The sequence below is a fragment of the Scyliorhinus canicula genome, chromosome 19, assembly GCF_902713615.1.
Source record: "Scyliorhinus canicula chromosome 19, sScyCan1.1, whole genome shotgun sequence".
Taxonomy (NCBI): domain Eukaryota; kingdom Metazoa; phylum Chordata; class Chondrichthyes; order Carcharhiniformes; family Scyliorhinidae; genus Scyliorhinus; species Scyliorhinus canicula.
In genome coordinates, this window is record NC_052164.1 from 41,944,593 (window position 1) to 41,964,491 (window position 19,899).

General features: G+C 49.6%; 1 protein-coding gene across 2 annotated transcripts in view; it reads right to left on the minus strand.

Annotated features, from left to right (window-relative positions):
* Nucleotides 1-19,899, minus strand: part of LOC119954082 (myosin light chain kinase, smooth muscle-like) — a 103,172-nt gene that overhangs the window by 18,708 nt on the left and 64,565 nt on the right. For both annotated transcript variants that reach the window (XM_038778936.1, XM_038778935.1), the window contains 5 exons: nt 16,988-17,191; nt 13,255-13,472; nt 6,336-6,459; nt 3,739-3,891; nt 755-875 (listed from right to left, as the gene is read on the minus strand). In XM_038778936.1, coding sequence (XP_038634864.1) covers nt 755-875; nt 3,739-3,891; nt 6,336-6,459; nt 13,255-13,472; nt 16,988-17,191 — 820 coding nt within the window. The remainder of the gene's footprint in view (nt 1-754; nt 876-3,738; nt 3,892-6,335; nt 6,460-13,254; nt 13,473-16,987; nt 17,192-19,899) is intronic.

A 19,899-nucleotide genomic window follows, 5' to 3' on the forward strand; every position in this document is an offset into this window, starting at 1 on the left:
CACGGGCGGAATTCTCTCAGCCCGGGCCGGGCTGGAGAATGCCCGCGACCGACGCGAATCATGCCACACCGCCCCGAGATTCTCTCAGCCAGCAGGAATTCGGCATAGAAGGGTCGGAGGGGCGGCCTCCGATGTGGCCTGGCCTCTCTGGCTGGGGACCTCCTTTCTTCCATGCCAGCCCCTGTATCGTGCACCATGTTGTGTCGGAGCCGGCGCGTTGAAGGAAGCCACTGCACATGCGCGCATTGGCGCTGGTGACACTGCGCGTGCGCAGATCCCACGGCGCCCATTTGACGCCGGGATCGGCAGCGTGAACCGCTCCAGTGCCGTGCTGGCCCCCTGTAGGGGCCAGAATTGCGGATCCGGAGGGAAAATGCTGGAAAATCTCGGCAAGTCTGGCAGCATCTGTAGGAGAGAAAAGAGCTAACGTTTCGAGTCAAAGCTTTGACAAAGAGTGATCGGACTCGAAACGTTAGCTCTTTTCTCTCCCTACAGATGCTGCCAGACTCGCTGAGATTTTCCAGCATTTTCCCTTTCGTTTCAGATTCCAGCATCCGCAGTAATTTTCTCTTATCCGTTATTTATTGCTGATCCTGAGGCCATGTTGACGCCGTCAAGAAAAGCAACGGCGTTTACGACGTCATCAACACTTAGCCTCAGGATCACAGAATCCCGCTCCACATTATTTGGAGGCACATCATTTTCTCAACAAGTGGAAGGGAAGTAATCTTCAATTTACTAGCGAGGTCCTTACCCTCCATTTCTGCTTGGCTAGGAAACGTTTCATTCTCTCCTTTGACAGGGTTTTGGCACCTTCCTGGTCTGTGCTCTGCAGCCATGGATGTTTGAGACAGTCCTTGGAAATTAATCGTTTCCTAAATGCAGTATAAAACAATAAAGATACACACATATCTTCAACCATAATGGGCAGGGTAGTTCATGATGTTTAGCTAGTCACAATTTATATTAATGAATTAAACAAGCCCCCGAGTGTAACATACCCAAGTTTGCTGACTTATGCAAGGAGCCTGCGCAAGTATAGAAAGGTTAATCAGGCAAGAGCAGTCAAGCCAGTTGGTGAACAATGGAGTGGAGTTGGAGGATGATGATTTGGTAAACCAAACCTTTTTACTTTATAAATTTAGAGTACCCAATTCATTTTCTCCAATTAAGGGACAATTTAGCATGGCCAATCCACCTAGTCTGCACATCTTTTGGCTTATGGGCTTGAAACCCATGCAAACACGGGGAGAATGTGCAAACTCCACACGGACAGTGACCCAGAGCCGGGATCGAACCTGCGACCTCGGTGCCATGAGGCTGCAGGGCTAACCCACTGAAAATGAAATGAAAATTGCTTATTGTCACAAGTAGGCGTCAATGAAGTTATTGTGAAAAGCCCCTAGTCGCCACATTCCGGCGCCTGCTTGGGGAGGCTGGTACGGGAATTGAACCATGCTGCTGACCTGCCTTGGTCTGCTTTCAAAGCCAGCGATTTAGCCTAATGTGCTAAACCAGCCCCTTCCACTGGGCCACCCTGCTGCCCCGGTCAACCATTCCTCAGGTTGCAGCGAGGACAAAAAGGTTGATGAGGGAATGTTTACCTTGGTTACAGTCACAAAAGGATGTTATTTTTGAACTTGATGAAAGATGTTTCAATATTATGGACAGGGAAGGAAGCTGGATTGGAGAGATTCAAACATGGAAAGCAATTATTGGGTTAGTCTTTATTGCAAAAGGGTTGGAGGATGACAATGACGAAGTCCTGCTGCAACTCTATTGGATCTTTGTGGACCACGGGCGGAATTCTCTGCTTCCGGGAAAAATCGGGAGGGACGTCGTGAACTTGGCCGAGTTTCACGATGGCCTCGGAGGGCGCTCCTCGCCCCCTATTCTCCCCTCCCAGCGGGGCTAGGAGCAGTGCTCCGTAAATCTCGGCCGCGGGGGCGTCGCGCCGAGAATGACGCGGCCGGCGCATGCGCAGATTGGCCGGCTCCAACACACGCATGCGCGGCTGACGTCACGACGCTGACAGCTCGAACCCGTGCATGCGCGGTGGCCGTCTTTCCCCTCAGCCGCCCCGCAAGACGTGGCGGCTTGATCTTGCGGGGCGGCGGAGGGGAAATAGTGCGTCCGATTGAGACGCCGGCCCGACGATCGGTGGGCACCGATCGCGGGCCTGTCCCCTCCCGAGCACAGTCGTGGTGCTCTTTCCCCTGTACTCCCCCACAAGCCCCAAACGGGCATATCTCACCCATTTCACAACGGCAGCGACCAGGTGTGGTTGCCACCGTCGTGAACAGTAGCGAACGGCAGGCCGCTCGACCCATCCGGGTCGGAGAATTGCTATTTGCCGTGAAAAACGGCGAGCGGCGATTCTTCCGAGCGGAGGGGTGGGGGCGGGAGAATCGCGGGGGGCGCGAATTTTGTCGGGGGGCCCTCCCGCGATTCTCCCACGCTGCGTCAGGAGCAGAGAATCGCGCCCCACATCTTTAGTACATTGTACAGTTTTGGTGTCTTTATCTGAGAAAGGCTTTCCTTATTATAGAGGAAGTGCAACAAAGATTCATGGAAATGATTTCAGGCACGAGGGTACCACCTCGTCAGGCAGGATTGCGTAGACTTGACCTACATTCCCTCGAGTGGAGAAGGATGAGAAATGGCCTCATTAAAACATAAAATTGCTCAGGGATTTGACAGGGTGGATGCTGGGACAATGTTGCCCTCAGCAGAAGAGTTCTGAACCGGAATCACAATCTCAGAATAACAAAGCGGCCATTTTGAGACCAAGGTGAGGAGAAAATTCCTCACCTCGGGGGTTGTGAATCTTTGGAATTTTCTACCCCAGAGCGATGTAGATGTTCAGCTGCTGAGAATTAAAGACTGAGATCATTGATCTTTGCATTCTGAGGGAATCAAGGGATTATGGGCTAGTGCAGGAAAGTGGAGTTAAAGATAAATGATCAACCATGATTCTATGGCCCACCTCAACTCCGATATCTTATGTTCTTAAACTGTAAATTGATCAAATAACTTACAAACATCAATCAGAGCTCAGTGCCAATCTGTAAGAGCGCACAAAACTCACAAATGCCCATCAATCTGAAAGATATTTGGTTTATTTGAATCAGATTCCTGGGGCTAGATTCTCTGCTGGCGGGCTGCTCCGTTTTGCCGGTAGTCCGGGGGTTTCCCGACGGCGTGGGGCTGCCCCACAATGGGAAACCCCACTGATTGGCTTAACGGAGTATCCCGCTGGTGGGGTGAAATAGAAATGTGGCGCGGCGGGGCGGAGAATCCAGCCCCCGATCTTAAAGTAGCCAAATTGATTAAGGCTGTGAAGATAGAACCAGAGACATGGATCCAACTTTAGGGTGCCCAAAATGAGCTTAGAGATCAATGGAACTGATCCCCTTCAGCTGTAGAGTGGTGAATTAAAGTCAGAACCAGCCTGGGCATATCTCCATATCACTTTCCCTTCCCTAAACAGGAGACAGAAGTAGCCCATACCATGTAACCATCTTAATAGTTTGACCGTTATGAGAAGTTATTTGCTACACTGGAATTCTATCTATGCATTCCAAAACTAAAATGCTCCTTGGCAAAATTACACCATCAGCGTTCAAGAAGTAAGATTGCTTGAAGTGAGGATATAGTAGTTACAAGTGATTTTCATTCCCTTGGAATAGGATACGAAGAGTTGAAAACTGTTGTAGCTCAGGTTAAAAGCTTCCTTACCTCGTCTCCCTCTGTAATAAACAGCTGATGAAATGTTTTGCGTTTTCAGAGATCTCGCCAAATGCTTCTTCGTCAAATTCCCAAGAAACAGCGGTGACGTTAGTTAGAGTCTCAGTGTCACTGTCCCCTTGGAATGGAGACAATCCACTCAGCCTGCAATGGCACAGGGTTTAGATCCAAAATTAGGACTTCCTGAAGCACACCAAATGACGTACTTGTGATGTGTGGTTGCTATTGTAATGCAGGGAAGTACCACGGACCAGAAACTGAACTGACCAACCATATAAATACTGTGGCTAGAAGAGCCAGTCAGGGGCAGGGAATTCTGCGTTGTGTAACTCATGTCCTGACTCCGCATAGTCTTTCCACCATCTACATGATACAAGTCAGCATGCGATGAAATACTCTCCACCTGCCTGGAGAGAGAGTGCAGCTCAAACAACACTCAAGAACAGGGGTGGGCAAACTATGGCCCGCGGGCCGTATGCGGCCCGCCAAAGGTCTTTATGCGGCCCACCAAGTCATTTTTAAAAAAAAAGAAATTTAAAAAAAAAAATTTTTTTTTTAATTTTTTTTTTTTTTAAGGTTAATGGGGGGGCTTACTGGTATAGGGTGGATACGTTGACTTGAGTAGGGTGATCATTTCTCGGCATAACGTCGAGGGCCGAAGGGCCTGTTCTGTGCTGTACTGTTCCATGTTCTATATGAGGCGCCCAGAATCATAACCGGGTGAAGTAATTATTTTACTTAATATACTATGCGGCCCTTTAAAATTGTGAATTTCTGAATGTGGCCCTTGCACGGAAAAGTTTGCCCACCCCTGCTCAAGAAGCTCATCGCCATCCAGGACATAGTGGCCCCCTTGATCAAAACCGCACCCATCACCTTAAACATTCACCTCCTCCACCACTGGCACTCAGTGGCTGCAGTGCGTGCCATTAACAAGGTGCACTGCAGCAACTCACCAAGGCTTTCTGAACAGCCCTTCCAGAACTCAGGACCTCCTTTGCCTGGAATAGCAAGTACAGCAGGCACATGGGAACACCACCACATTTTCTCGGTTCAAATCACGCTCCATGACTGAAGCAGACAGGGAAACCAAGGCTGATGCTCCAGTACAATACTGAGGAAGTGCTGCAGTGTCAGAGGTGCAGTCTTTTGGATGAGAGCCCACGGTCCCAACTACCTGTTGGTAGATACAAAGCTGTTTGCGGGATCTTGCTGTGCACAACTGGCTGCTGCGTTTCCTAAATTGAAAGTGCTGTCGCTTCACAAAAGGTACTTTACTGGCTAAAAGGGCATTGAGACAATCTGTTGATCGTGAAAAGATAAATGCAAGAGTTTATTTTTTCACCCTCTCTATCCTCACCCACATTCTACACCATTCCAGCTTGGAAATATTCCTTCATTATTACTGCCCCCGACCACCTGACAGTATTGTTCCAGCACCTTCAGTGGTTATAGATGGAAGTTCACTAGCACTTTCTCAAGGGCAATAAATGTTGGCCTTGCCAGTGACGCCCATAACCCATGGAGACATTTTTTTAAAGTCCAATTTGCAGCCAGCAAGGTCCCACAAGCAGAATGCCCTAATGGGCCAAATCTTCCACGCACTGGTGGTTACTGTCGAATTGCCACTCCCATTCCTATTCACTGAGCTTAGTCCACACCTACACATTTCCTACTTGCACCTCCAACTGAGGCCCCGTGAGAAAGGTGCAGCATAGCTGCTGCTGATGTCCCTTTCGGTGCAGTACAGGGTCATTGAAGGAAAGGAAGTCATGCCCCCCTTTTACAGCACTAGCTATCTCTCCTCCCCCTCTCCCCCCCCCCCCACCCATCCGCCATCTTTTTACAACACTAGCTGCTGACCCTGCCCCTCTCGCCCGGAACAGAAGATCTGGTCCATGTGTGGAACAAATGTGTTTTTAGTGATGTTGGTTGAGGGACAAGTATGTCCAGGAAGTCATGAAAACGTCCTTACTCCTCTTTGATGCGGTGGCATGGGATCCACATAAGAATAGACACAGCACCGAGTTGTTACATCTAACCTGGAAGACAAGAGCCTCTGGCAGTGCAGCACTCTCCTCAGTGCTGTATAGTGATGTCAGCTGAGGTTATCTGCTCGAGTCTCTCGAGTAGGATCTGTCTCAGAGTCAGGAGCTTCAGTGTGCTACGCTCTGTGCCACAGCTGGCATCTGGGCAGATGGAGAGCAACCGTGCCACCAGGACCCCAGTAGCTAAGTGCCTCAGCCCCAAACCCATGAAGAACTGCATTATTCACCCAAGTACCACATCAAATGTTCACACAGAGGGCTTGATTTTAACTTATTCAAAACCCATTCAATTCCGCACAGAGTCTGATCTCAGGAGCTGCTTCACACCCAGCACCGACATTCCTCACCACAAGGATGAAACATTCAAAATGGTATTTTAAAAAGTACAGCAGAAAGGATTGAGGCTTTGAGAAGAGGAGAAGATAGATAAAACAGAAAGCAGACAAAAAAAACAAGACTGCAAATGGAGCTGCCAATGAACAGCGACACTGCTTTGAAAACGGATTCAATCTTCATTCTACAAAAGGCTTATTCACTCACAGAATGTAACAGATAACTCCAATGCTCCAAGTATCTGTGGTGTACCCTATTGGGTCATAATTGATGACTTCAGGGGCAACAAACTCCGGTGTACCAAACATGACTTTCAGTGATCCATTACAATCTGTAGAGAAAGAGAGAAAGAGAGAGTGAGTGAGGAAGTGAGGAAGGGCAAAGTCGGAGAAGCCAGCAGTTCTGTACAATACCATCGTGTGGCACCCCTGCACAATTGTGACCTCTGCTGGACACTGAGTAGGAAACAGGGTGAACTGAGTGCAGCACAACTGGTTAACAGATTAGGTATTAATTCAAGTTAAAAGGTGTAAATTTTCTTCTGGTAATAACAGCACAATCCAGAGCAGAATCAGTACAAAGGATCACGACATTTTGACACATGTCTATATATGCATGCATGCAATATATTGGGTGGGATTCTCTGAGGCTATCGCCGTCGTAAACGCCGTCGCGTTTTATGACAGCGTTAACAGGCCCCGACGAACAGCAATCCTGTGCCCTACAGGGGGCCTGCACGGCACTGGAGTGACTCACGCAGCTCAGCTGTCGATACCGGCGTCAAACTAGCCACAGCTAGTCTGCGCATGCGCGATATGGCCGGCGCGAATTCACGCAAGCGCACTAGTTTCCTTCTCCACGTCTGCCCTGACGCAACATGGCGGAGAGATACAGGGGCCCGTGCAGAGGAATATAGGCCCCCACCAGGAGAAGCTGGCCCGCTGATCGGTAGCCTCGATCGCGGAGCAGGCTGTGGTGGTGGCCCCCTCCAGGTTCGGATCCCCCCTCCCCCCCCACCAGGCCGCCCCCCCGCAGAATGAACGGCGAGGTCCTGCGGGGTAGGACCACACGTGAATAGTGCCGGTGGGTCTCGGCCTATCTCGGCGGCCACTCAGCCCATCGCGCGCAGAGAATCGCCCGGGGGGGTCGCTCCGGCACGCCGACTCTCTGGTCACCGGAGAATTGGCGGACCAGCGTCGCATGAATTGCGCCCCCCTGGCATTTCTCCGACCCGGCCTGGGGTTGGAGAATCCCGCCCCTTATCTATCGTCATATAGTATATAATATAACCTATCTATAATATATACATTTAATGTGAATATTAAATACACACACTGGGCAACCCGCCACGTGTTTCATGGTGACGGATATGGCCCGCCATGGGCTGAGGGCAGGATCTTCTGGTCCTGCCGTCATCTACAGGGATTCCCGTTGAATGCACCCCTCACTGCCAGGAAACCCATGGCAGGACCGGAGGATCCCACCAGTGGCCAGAAAATTCCAGCCAATACATATATACACATGCACATTTTATCATAACACGCACACATACACACCCTCAATTCAACTGAGCCTTCAACCTGAATGAAGCACAGTTGCCTCGACGAATTTACCATATAGCTTCCCATTCACTTGGTTTTATACCAGGCGCTTTCATATACAGGACCCAATTTGAACCAGATACTGTATTATCCAGTATTTCTATTTTGAAGCACTCGTCCTCAGTGAAGCATTTAAAATTGAAAATATTGGTCCAGCCGATGGCCGCAAAAGTCCATCCTAGGCTCACCCTTTGGCCTCAAAGTTTCGCGGGATTATCCATTGATTCGAGCTTGCTTATAACGTCCTCATACTATTTTGCTTGCGCCATAACTAACATAGATGTAGAACCACACTGGTGCACACTTCTTTCAAGTGACTGTTTTGAGAAGAGACACAAGAGCAGCCCGGTTAAAACTCTCTGTGTTGGTCTGTGCTTTGTCGTCATCTCAACCTTGATATTGCTGCCAATAAAATGGATCAGCTTATGAGCCAGTGTCAACACCTGTAAACACAGTTACTAATTAAAAGCTTCACTCATTTTCTTTTAAACCTGATTCAGCCCCTCCAAGGACCATTATAATCTGGAAATGTATAAGCTCCCCCAGTTTAGCTTTCTTTCAGACCTTGGGTCCATTATGTAAAGAATTCCCACTCATTTGTTATTAACTTGTTTTTTATGTAATTTTGAGTGCACAGGGGGTATGGTTGAGATGTCTGTCATTTCTGTGATCCAATGGCCGTGCTATCATCAGCAAATACATAGTGAGATGATGGGAAAAAGACACAGTCAATGCAAATTACTCTTGGTAACCCAAAGCTGGCCTTGAACACCGTGCTAATTTGTAATGATGCTGGAGGGTGAAACTGTTAATGGAGACTTTGGGCGGGATTCTCCAACCACCCGCCGGGTCGGAGAATCTCCGGGGGGCGGCCCGAATCCCGCCCCACCGCCGGCTGCCGTATTTTTCGGTACCGGTTTCCGGTTGTTCAGGGTTTACGCCGCGCCGGTCGAGGGCTGTTGGCAGCGGGCCCCCGGCAATTCTCCAGGCCCCGATGGGCCGACCGGCCACCCATTTTCGGCCAGTCCCGCCAGCGTGAAATGGACATGGTCCATCACAGCAGGACCTGGCTTATTGGCCGTCCAATGGAGTCCTCGGAGGGGGGGGGGGACCCCATGGTGGCTCGCGATCAGGGCCCACGAACTGCGGGCGGGCCTCTGCCGTGGGGGCACTCTTTCCCTCCACGCCGGCCTCTGCGGAGAAGAATCCCCTTGCGCACGCGCAGGAACACACCGGCGGTTCTGCGCATGCATGGCACCACGGCGGCCCTTTGCGCCGGTTGGCGCAGTGCCAACCCCTCCGCCGCCGGCCTAGCCCCCGGGAGTCGGAGTGGTTTGCACCGTTCTTGGCGCCAGAGTCGGGCCATCCCGCCCTTTGCATCAGCAAGTTGCGTTCGGCCCCACATTCTGATCGGATCAAGAACAGGAGTAAGGTATTCAGTCCTTTCTTCCTGACTCCCAATCATTTCACATTCTGGTTGATTTGAACCAAAGCTGCCTTTTGTTCTATATCCCTTGATTATTGATAGAATTGCAGAACACCACTTAAACAACTTTCCAATTACAAGGGCAAGAATTGAGCATGACCCTTTGCTTCCTGTTACTAAGCCAACTTTGATCCAGTTTGCCACAGTCCTGAATTGCCCCCCCCCCCCCCCCCCCCCCCCCCCGCCGCCCGCACCCATAACCATTGGGCAAGCTAATTCCGGATCACTGTATGTCACATGATAAAGTGCTTCCTGATTTTGCTCCTGAAGGATCTACCTCTAATCTCAAGTCCCCTTGTCCTTGATTCCCCTCCAGAGTAATCTGTCCCATCAAACCATTTCTAAAAGTTTAAGCACCTTGATCTGATCACAATCAGTCTTCTCAGGGAAATGCAAGCCAAGGCATTAACCACCAATGACACACAATTAAATGCATTGCATCAGTTCCAGTAACTTGCTGCACACTGCACAGTGGTGCAACGAGCAGACGAGAGCTTCTGGAGCTGACAAGAGCTTCTGTTCCTTGATGAACTTCCTGTGCAAATAAAGGAGACGAGTGTTGAATCTGCACATGCTATAGGGGCAAAGGTCAGGCTCAGCAGATAGTCACGATTACTTCACTTCTGTACAATTGCGAGACGCAAACTATTGAGATTGCGCCCTTGGGCATGACCAGGTCTTAAAACATGAGCCTATTTTACACGTCTACAGATGAAAAATGGGTCCAAGGTATTAACGCTGACAATGCACTGCCCCCCTGTGATGCTGCGGTGAAATTTTGATGAAGTATCTACTGGCAAAATGGAGACCCAGTGGGGAGCCTCATCCAGGTCAACAGCACCAAAGGTGGAATCATGAACATGAAAGCTCAGCAATGGTAAATGGCTCACGTCTTCAGAATGGCCAAAAGTTTCTTCCGGTCAATTGAAAGAAGTTCCAATGCTCAAAGGGTGGCCCGTAAACATTCAAGGGAATGCTGAAAGACTACAGGAGCAGCTATGGCATCTGTAGCAAAATAGCAGGATAGTGCTAAAAACCCCATAGAGCGACATACAGTGTGTATCATCTTCAGAGTCAAAGAGCAAAAGTACACATGATTGATGCGCTATCAATTACCACAAAGACAAGAGTAGTGGAATAATCGAGGCTTTATTGAGCAAAGATGTCGTGTCTCCTGTAGCTGGAACCAGAAAGGCTCCAGTACCGGCGAGCACACGCATTTATATGCCGCCTACTGGGCGGAGCCAGCAGGCAGGGGTTTACCCATGTACCTCTACTATACAGGTATTACCGTAATACATGTAATGCCACAATTATACAATGGAAAAGGCACGGGGGAGGGGGGGGGGTAGAGAATAAGGCAACTTTGTCCCCAAGGTCAGCCTACAGCCAGAGTATACAGATGGTGAATGTACTGCACATCATACATTGGGCTCACAAGTTATCATACAACCTCACCTGACTGATACAGTTACTGCTGGTCACAGGTGACAGGGCAACTCCACAGGTCTGTAACCGACAGCCAAAATGCGCTCTACCCTGCCCAATAACATGCCGAGTTCTACACCTCAAAAGGTACACTACATCAACTTGACATCTCCATTTCCACATTGTTCATCCTGTGACCTAATTGAGACTGCAAAGGTCACAAACATTGGGCGGGATTCTCCCTTACCCGGCGTGACGGGGGGTCCCGGCGTAGGGGAGTGGCGCCAACCACTCCGGGGTCGGGCCTCCCCAAAGGTGGGGAATTCTCCGCACCTTTGGGGGCTAGCCCCGCGCCAGAGCGGTTGGCAAAAAAACGCAAAAAACCAGCGCAGCGGCCTTTCAGGCCCACCGCCCGGCAGCGGGGCTGGCCAAAAGGCTTTCGCCGGTCGGCGCATGCGCCGGTGGTGACGTCAGCGGCCAGCTGCCGTTAACGTCACCACCGGCGCATGCGCGATGTGGGTTTCTCTTCCGCTTCCGCCATGGCAGCGGTGGAGGAGAAAGTGTGCACCCAGGGCACTGGCCCGGAGTCTGAGCGGGGGGCCCTGATCGCGGGCCTGGCCACCGTGGGGGCACCCCCCCCCCCGGGGTCCGATCGCCCCGCGCCCTCCAGGACCCCGGTCGCGCCGCCAATCCTGCCGCCACCAGAGGTGGTTCAAACCTCGGCGGCGGGAGAGGCCTCCCAGCGGCGGGACTTCAGCCCATCGCGGGCCGGAGAATCGCCGCAGGGGCCTCGCCGATCGTAATGGCGTGATTCCTACCACCACCACTTCCCGGGTGGCGGAGAATCTCTGCCACGGCTGGGACAGGATTTTCGGCGGGGACAGGATTTTCGGCGGCCCCAGGCGATTCTCCGACCCTGCTGGGGGTCGGAGAATTTCGCCCATTAGCACAGAAACTGGATGAACCCATTTGATTGAAAATCCCAACAGCAAAGAGAAAATGCGGCCCTCATTTTTATTAATCCTGGCCTGGTTTGAATCACAATGAGTCCTGTCACTCACTGAGCTAGTAACCTAACCAGCCAAAAACATTACGTCCCATGCCTACGGTTTGGTAAAAAATAAAGATACTAAACCCCAGTGAGGAATAGGCACCAGTCACTTAGAAAAAGACTTGGGAGACTCCTCTCAGAACTTTCACCATTGTTCCAACCACATTTGCAACTCTGAACGCAGCAGAGCATTAAATGTATTTTGTATAAATATTTTTAAACGTAGACTTCAGAGACTGGCACCTCTGGTGCTGTTGATGACTGATGCAATCATGTATAACTTTTAACTATTTTATGAACAAGATCAATGTAAAGTCCAGTTGTACTTTATGTTTGACCGCTGGATTTTTTTTCTTGTTAGTTTAACTTTGAAAGATTTTCGCACCAAGCAGCCCTGAGCTCAGAATAGGTAAGGGGAGAGGAAGGGAATCATCACTTCCCTGCGCCAGGGTAGTGGATACCGATATGAATCGAATGCTCTTCTCTCTGCGCGTTTGGATGGTTGAGGCCATTGCATTTCCAGTGTGTTCAGTAAACTCGCTCAAGATGGTTGTTGATGTGACACTTAACCCATTGGTTTGAGAAATTATTGAATGTCAACTGATTGATATAGGGCCACAAAAGTCATCACAATACAGCTTATAGAATGACTGCATTTGCTGCAACATTTCATACATGGGGCGAAATTCTCCGACCCCCAGCAGGGTTGGAGAATCGCCTGGGGGCGCCTAAGATCCCGCCCCGCCGTGGCAGAGATTCTCCGCCACCCGGGAAGTGGCGGGGGCAGGAATCTCGCCCCGCCGATCGGAGAGGCCCCTGCGGCGATTCTCCGGCCCGGATGGGCCGAGGTCCCGCCGCTGGGAGGCCTCTCCCGCCGCCAAGGTTTAAACCACCTCTGGAACGGCGGGCTCAGCGGCGCGAGCAGGCCCCCGGGGTCCTGGGGGGGCGGGGGGCGATCCGACCCCGGGGGGTGCCCCCACGGTGGCCCGGCCCGTGATCGGGGCCCCCCGATCAGGGGCCGGGCCAGTGCCCTGGGTGCACTATGTTCCTCCGTGACCGCCACGGCCTCCACCATGGCGGAGGCGGAAGGGAACACCACATCGCGCATGCGCCGGCAGTGACGTCAGCGGCCAGCTGCCGCTGACGTCACTGCCGGCGCATGCGCCGACCGGCGAAAGCCTTTCGGCCAGCCCTGCTGGCGGGGGCGCTGGGTGTTTGCGCCAGTCTTCTGGTGCAAACCGCTCCGGCGCGGGGCTGGCCCCCAAAGGTGGGGAGAATTCCCCACCTTTGGGGATGCTCGACCCCCGAGTGGTTGGCGCCACTCCGGGACCCTCCGTCACGCCGGGTAGGGGAGAATGCCGCCCATGGACTGAACAGAGGTAGTTCCTTCCTGATTGGGAGCTAGGGGTGGGAGCATTGAGATCACAATGTTATGCCCCGATTCCCTGTCCATTCTCCTTACATGTGAATGCACAAGATCAGAGAATTATTCCCAGCTAATGACCTCAGGGGAAGAGATTATGAAACCACTTCGTACCTAAAAAGATGGTCTTTACTCACCCAGTTTCCGGGCCAGTCCAAAGTCAATGATTTTAATAAGTGTGCCATTCTTGTTGACGCACACAATATTCTCTGGCTTCAGGTCCAGGTGCACAATGTTCTGTTGGTGCATGAACTGCAGCCCTTCCAGGATCTGGCGGACGTACAAAACGCAGGTCGGCTCCGTTAGCTCGAAATCCTCATCCACAATGCGCTCAAAGAGCTCGCCTCCAGAGATACTGCACAAGGTCACAGTCAGGTCAGAGCATGGCAAACAAAACTGTAGAATTTGCTGCACAACAGATCAAAAATACTAACATACTAACAACATATTTCACTGGCATGAGACCTGAGAAGTCCAATAATTTGTTGACATTTAACTTTCCTTTCAAAATTGTGCCTAGCAAATCTGCTTGATTTTGGCAGCAGTGAATAATCAAGATCTGCCCTGGATTGCATTAACTGGGCACTCCTTTCTCTAACCATGTGAAGTCTTGGCTCTGTCGATAGTAAAGTCGCTTCAGGGTCTGAAACTTGTCATTCAAATTCTACTCCAGGACTTGAGCACAAAATCCAAGGTTGACACTCTCACGTGGCACAGAGGGAGCGCTGCGCTGTCAGCGCGGCACAGAGGGAGCGCTGCGCTGTTAAAGGCGCTATATTTCAGATGAGACATTAAATGGAGGTCCCATTTGCCCTCCGAGGTGATACAGAAAATCCCACAGCATTAGTAAGAGGAGTCTCATCCCTCTCTCCCTGGTGGATACATACACCTCATATCACATTGTTGTTTGTGGTAGCTTACTGTGCACAAGTTTGCTGCTGTGTTGCCTACATTAGAACAAGTGACCACACTTTAAATGTGCCCCATTTGATTTTGCGATGTCCTCTGGTTGTGAAAGGCTAAGTATAATTTTATCCCCCCCCCCCCCATTTCCCATAATCTTCACCGCCATCTGGGGATGGGCTACAAATAGTGCCCCAGCCAGCAGCACCCAGAAAGAATAAAAAAACCTCAGCAAACATGCTTAAACTTAATGGATGATCATCGCCCATTTTACCCCAGTGAAATCCCAACATCATCAAATTTACCTGTCTCTATGCTGCTTAACTTCTTGTTACAAAATTCATTCATGTGATGTGGGCGTTACTGGCTGGGCCAGAATTTATTGCCTACTGCTAACTACCCTTGGACTGAATGGCTTGTTCGGCCATTTCAGAGGGAATTTGAGAATCAATTGCTGTGGATCTGGAGTCACATAGGCCAAACTAAGGGTTAATCCCTGACAACAATCGATGTGTGGTATTCCAGACATTTATCAAATCCAGATTTCACCATCTGCTATGGTGGCAATCCAACACTGGACCCCAAAACTTTACCCTGGATCTCTGGATTACTGTCCAGTGACAATATCACAAAGCCACCCCTTCCCCTTCTATCTTCACAGCAGAAGTTTAGTGTCAGCAATACTATTGGTTGGGTTGATTTGCTTAACACTGAGTACACCACCATCTGGATTTTGTTTGGTGTTTGCTTATCCCAAATTACTCTTAAAAAAGCAACCAGGTTACCAGCTGAGGCTTTAAAGAATCAAACCCAGCCTTATTTTCTTCTTTTTTTCAAGGCATTTTAAACTCTATTGACAATCAAATGCACCGCTATATGTAAATACTAAGCAGATTTGATCTTCTAACCTCTGTTGCTTGCTGTAACCCCTAAATAGACTGAAGTTAACCATACTGAAGGACATTAACATCCAGGTTTCTCTCATCATGCAGTCTATGTACTTTATCCAAAGTCCTAAATTCTGCACATATCTCAGTGTCAATATCAAACCAAACATTTTAATCCAAAGCACCGTTAAAGATGGTGCAGAGCAACATTCGAACATTAATCTCCTGTGAGACTCTATCAGTGATTCAACCCCATACAATAAAACCAGAAGCAATTTTTCACCTAAAAGGATGAAGAAAAGTGAAAGTCACCATAGCCCCCAGGGGCCACAAGTCACCATAGCCCCCAGTGGCCACAAGTCACCATAGTCCCCAGGGGCCACAAGTCACCATAGCCCCCAGTGGCCACAAGTCACCATAGCCCCCAGTGGCCACAAGTCACCATAGTCCCCAGGGACCACAAGCTGCTCTCCCCTTTTGAGAGAGCGCTGACTGGTGGGGATTTAAAAAAATATATTTTTATTCTCCTTTTTCACATTTTCTCCCAAATTTACACCCAACAATAAACAATAATTAGTAAGGAATGTAATGTCAATCCCCATATCAATAACAACAATCCCATCCTCCCACCAAACCCCAAACATTGGCCCGCATGTTAACATGAACAAATGGCAAAAAGGAATCAGGAATCACCCATAGTCACCATGAACACAAACAATCCCTCTCCCCCCAACACTCGCAGCACCCCCACCCCCCTTATGTTCGATGCAATCCAATTCTCGAAAGTGCATAATAACGCCCATGAATTGTAAAATCCCTCCATCCTTCCTCTCGGTTCAAATTTGATCTTTGTAAGCGTCAAGAATGCCAGCAGGTCCTCCTGCCACGCCAGGGCTCAGGGTTGAGAGGTTGATCTCCACCCCAACAGGATTCGCCTTCGGGCGATCAACGAGGCGAAAGCTACAACATCTGCTTCATCGCCCGTTTCCAACCTCGGCTGGTCCGACACCCTGAATATGGCCTCCCAATAGCCCGGGTCCAGTTTCACGTGCACCACTTTAGAGATGACCCTAAAAACCTCCTTCCAGTAATCCTCTAGCTTTGCATAGGGCCAAAACATATGAAGGTGGTTTCTCTCTTTCCCCCCCCCCCCCCCCCCCACCCACCCTCTCAAGGAGCCAGCTTGACTGGTGGGGATTTAACTAGAGGGTCACCACACCTCAGGCATTGGGACGACGGCCTTCATTGATAATCTCAAGCCAGTACAGAAATTGAACCCATGCTGTTGGCATCGTTCCACACCACAAACTGGTCATCTAGCCATCTGAGCTAACCGCCCCCCAACTTAAAGGATGGGGAACAGTGAAGCACCAGAAAGTGTGGTTGCCCTATCAATTCTAATTTTTAAGAACAACTTTGATGGGCGAGAGTATTAAGGAATAGGGATCAAATGTGGAATTAAATAGAGCAAAAGTGCAGACCAGCCATGATCCAACTGAATGGAGAAGCAAGTTCAAGGGGCTCAATGGACTTACTCTTCCTCACATGTTCCAGAACTGCTGCTACTACAGGGCAGCATGGTAGCACTGTGGATAGCACAATTGCTTCACAGCTCCAGGGTCCCAGGTTCGATTCCGGCTTGGGTCACTGTCTGTGCGGAGTCTGCACATCCTCCCCGTGTGTACGTGGGTTTCCTCCGGGTGCTCCGGTTTCCTCTCACAGTCCAAAGATGTGCAGGTTAGGCGGATTGGCCATGATAAATTGCCCTCAAGTGTCCAAAATTGCCCTTAGTGTTGGGTGGGGTTACTGGGTTATGGGGATAGGGTGGAGGTGTTGACCTTGGGTAGGGTGCTCTTTCCAAGATGGGCCGAATGGCCTCCTTCTGCACTGGAAATTCTATGGTAATCTATGATAATCTACTCGGTGTAGACAAAAGCAACCTATTTGTAACCCAATTTCAAACCTGACCAGAGATGTTTCTATTGGAATAAGGATTACTGCAGCCTAACTCCTTCTTTGGGTATGGTAGGAACCCTCTCTCATCACTTCCCTATAGCCTTGTATATGAGACCATACTTACTATTCCATCACCATGACGATCTCACTCCGACTTTCAAAAGCATCCAAGCACTGAACCAGCTTTTGGTGGTGCAGACAATTCATGATCTCAATCTCATCGCGTGCGCTCTTCTTATCTTTACTTGTTCGGGCTTTGTAAAACTTGCCCGCTCGAATTTTTCCACTGGATTTTTCCATCAGTTTGTAAACTTTACCAAAGGTCCCTCTAGAAATGATCAAAAGAGCTTGGTTAGAGACCAGTTATTGAAATTAGTCACAAACTCAGTCTGATCTGGTACATCCAGATGTGTCCCTGAATGGTTGTGTTGAGCTTGGATATTGTAGATTCAAACTTGCTCAGGTGTTGATGTTTGTGGCATGCCATCTTTCTGTAATCACAATACTCTTCGCACATACTAGATACACATAAATAGCGAAAAGATGAGTTTGAAAGACATAACATGCACTTAGATTATTAAGACAGCAAAGAAAGAAACAAGTCTCTTGCTAATACTTATGATGGTGATTAAAATGTTGCAGGATTGAAGGATTCTCTCTTGGCTCACTGCAGGCAATGGAAGCCAAACTTTCAAGCTGTTTCAGATTAAATCCTGACCAAGCTCCTTTAGTGAAGAAAAAGTTGCAAATAAGCCCCTCATCTCAGCCGATGGTGACTTTTGAGGCTGGGTATGTATCTCGAGCTAGTTAAGAGATGACTTCCCTCTAGCCTTCATTACTCAGATTAATGCTTTAGCTGCCCTTGTAGATTATTAAAGGGATTTGCTCTCTCTCCAGCCAGTATGCAATGACAATATCAATATATTTTACTGTCCACATAATGGGCAAAATCAACATCCCCAGCTATGAGTATCCTCCTGAATAACTTTATTTAAAATTCCAAACTTCCATCTTCATGGGGCCACCCAGTCATCCAGCCATTGTCATTTTAAAAACCCTTCCACTGAAATGGTGAAGGGCTCGACAACCAGCACCTGGGGAGGCCATTTGCATTTCAAGTAACTCAAGGAGTTTGACGATGTATGTTGCTGTTGTACTGAAACCACAGAAGAAGTCACCCAATTTTCTGGACTCCCATTTGTGAAGATTCAACGGAAAAAATTCAATGGCCGCTTTTGGGCATGTTTGGCCGGGTGTTTCGTGACACTGGCATGATCACGGCCCATATTCAACGGCACTTAGTGCCAAAAATGAGCCCCCACAAGAACTCCGACATTTCTGGCTGCCTCGCTGTCTGATTTACCCGACTTACCCCTCAGCAACTCGCCGCTAACAAAGGGGAGTGCCAGCTGGGATGCAGTGGCAGCGGCTGTCCAATGACGACAAGTGACCTCCAACGAGCTGCAAGGGTAAGTTACCACCTTTCTCCTGGCATCAGTTTTGCTTGCCATCCCTTAATAATCCAAACATCCCCCCCCCCCCACCCCCACCCCACCCCCCCGCCCCCCCACCCCCCACTCAAATCACTAGCTGACACATCGCACCATCCCCACATCCGATCTTCATGACACCCTGGCACCCACTAGGACAGCCCCTTCATGCTCGGGTGCAGTGCCCACACGTGCCATCTGCTATCGACCCCCTGACCCTTCAAGTATCGGCTCACAATGCCTTCTTTGTCCTTGCAGAAGTAGATAACCCATGATAAATGGGAAGAGCCAAAACAGGGGGTAGAGTCCCATAGATGTGAGTCGTCATCTCTATGATGAACAGACTCTTCATGGGTGAACCCTCCTTGGATAGAATGTAGCAACTCAGCCAAAGGTCAATTGGCACTGCGGGACTGGACAATAATAAAGACGGCCCAAACTCGTACTGAGTGCAAGTTAGTCTGTCCATTTGCTGCTGAAAATACTGCTCCGTATGGAATACTCGTGCAACATCATCAGAAGAGAGCAGCTCTCTGATGAGGACTTGATGCACCTTAGCCTCAGATTTGTGCCTGTGGATGCCCTCTAGGCATGTTTTACATTTATTCAAACTGCATGGATGAGGTGCCAATCTTCACAGAAAAAGGCTTTAAAGCTTTCCTTTAATAAATAGAGAGGAACAAATTTTCTTCACATCTTGCATCGAGGAAATCTAGTAATAATGACTAAATAAAAATATTGGCATGCAAGTACCAAGTCATTCTGCATTTCCTCTTCTTGTACATTGACTCTCTCACATGGTGGCTCAATGGTAGCTCTCATCAAATGTTGTGGATTGACTCCCATTCCAGATATTTCAGCACATAATCTGACCTGGAATTTCAGAGCAGTACTAAGGGAGTGCCGCACTGTTAAGCCAAGGCCTTTTCCCCCTTCAGGTAGGCATAAAAGACCCTCCACAAAACTTTGAAGAAAAGTGGGAAATTCCACCCCCCCCCCCCCCCCGCCCCCATTCCACCTCACCCCTACAGTGTCCCGACCAGCACATATTCCTCAACCAACATTGAAACGGATTATCTAGTCATCATCACTCTGTTTGCTGTGCACAAACTATCTTCCATGTTTCCTACATTACCACAGAATCGTTCTTCATCGACTGGAAAGCCCTTTGGGACACCCCAAGGTTGCAAAAGGTGTGATATAAATCAACTTACAACAAGCCAATGTGAGAGGTGCTAGGAATAAGGGACACTGGTTAAAAATAAGAGGCCTCCTCTTGAGATCGCTTTGGATCTCAACAAGGCGTTGCGAGCCGGGTCGTGCCCGGAAGTGGCCAACTTCCATCGGCCACGCTATGCTGCGGCAAGCTGCTTTTCAGGTGCAACGTGGCCACTGGATCATGCCCATTGTCTCAGTTAGCCTTTCCCTCGATCAATCTATTTGTCCATCCCCCTCTCCGCTCTTGATTTCTGTCTATCCCTGCCACTGTCTCTCTCTCCACACATCCTCTCTTCATGTTGTTGCACTCCTTATGAGCAGACCCTGG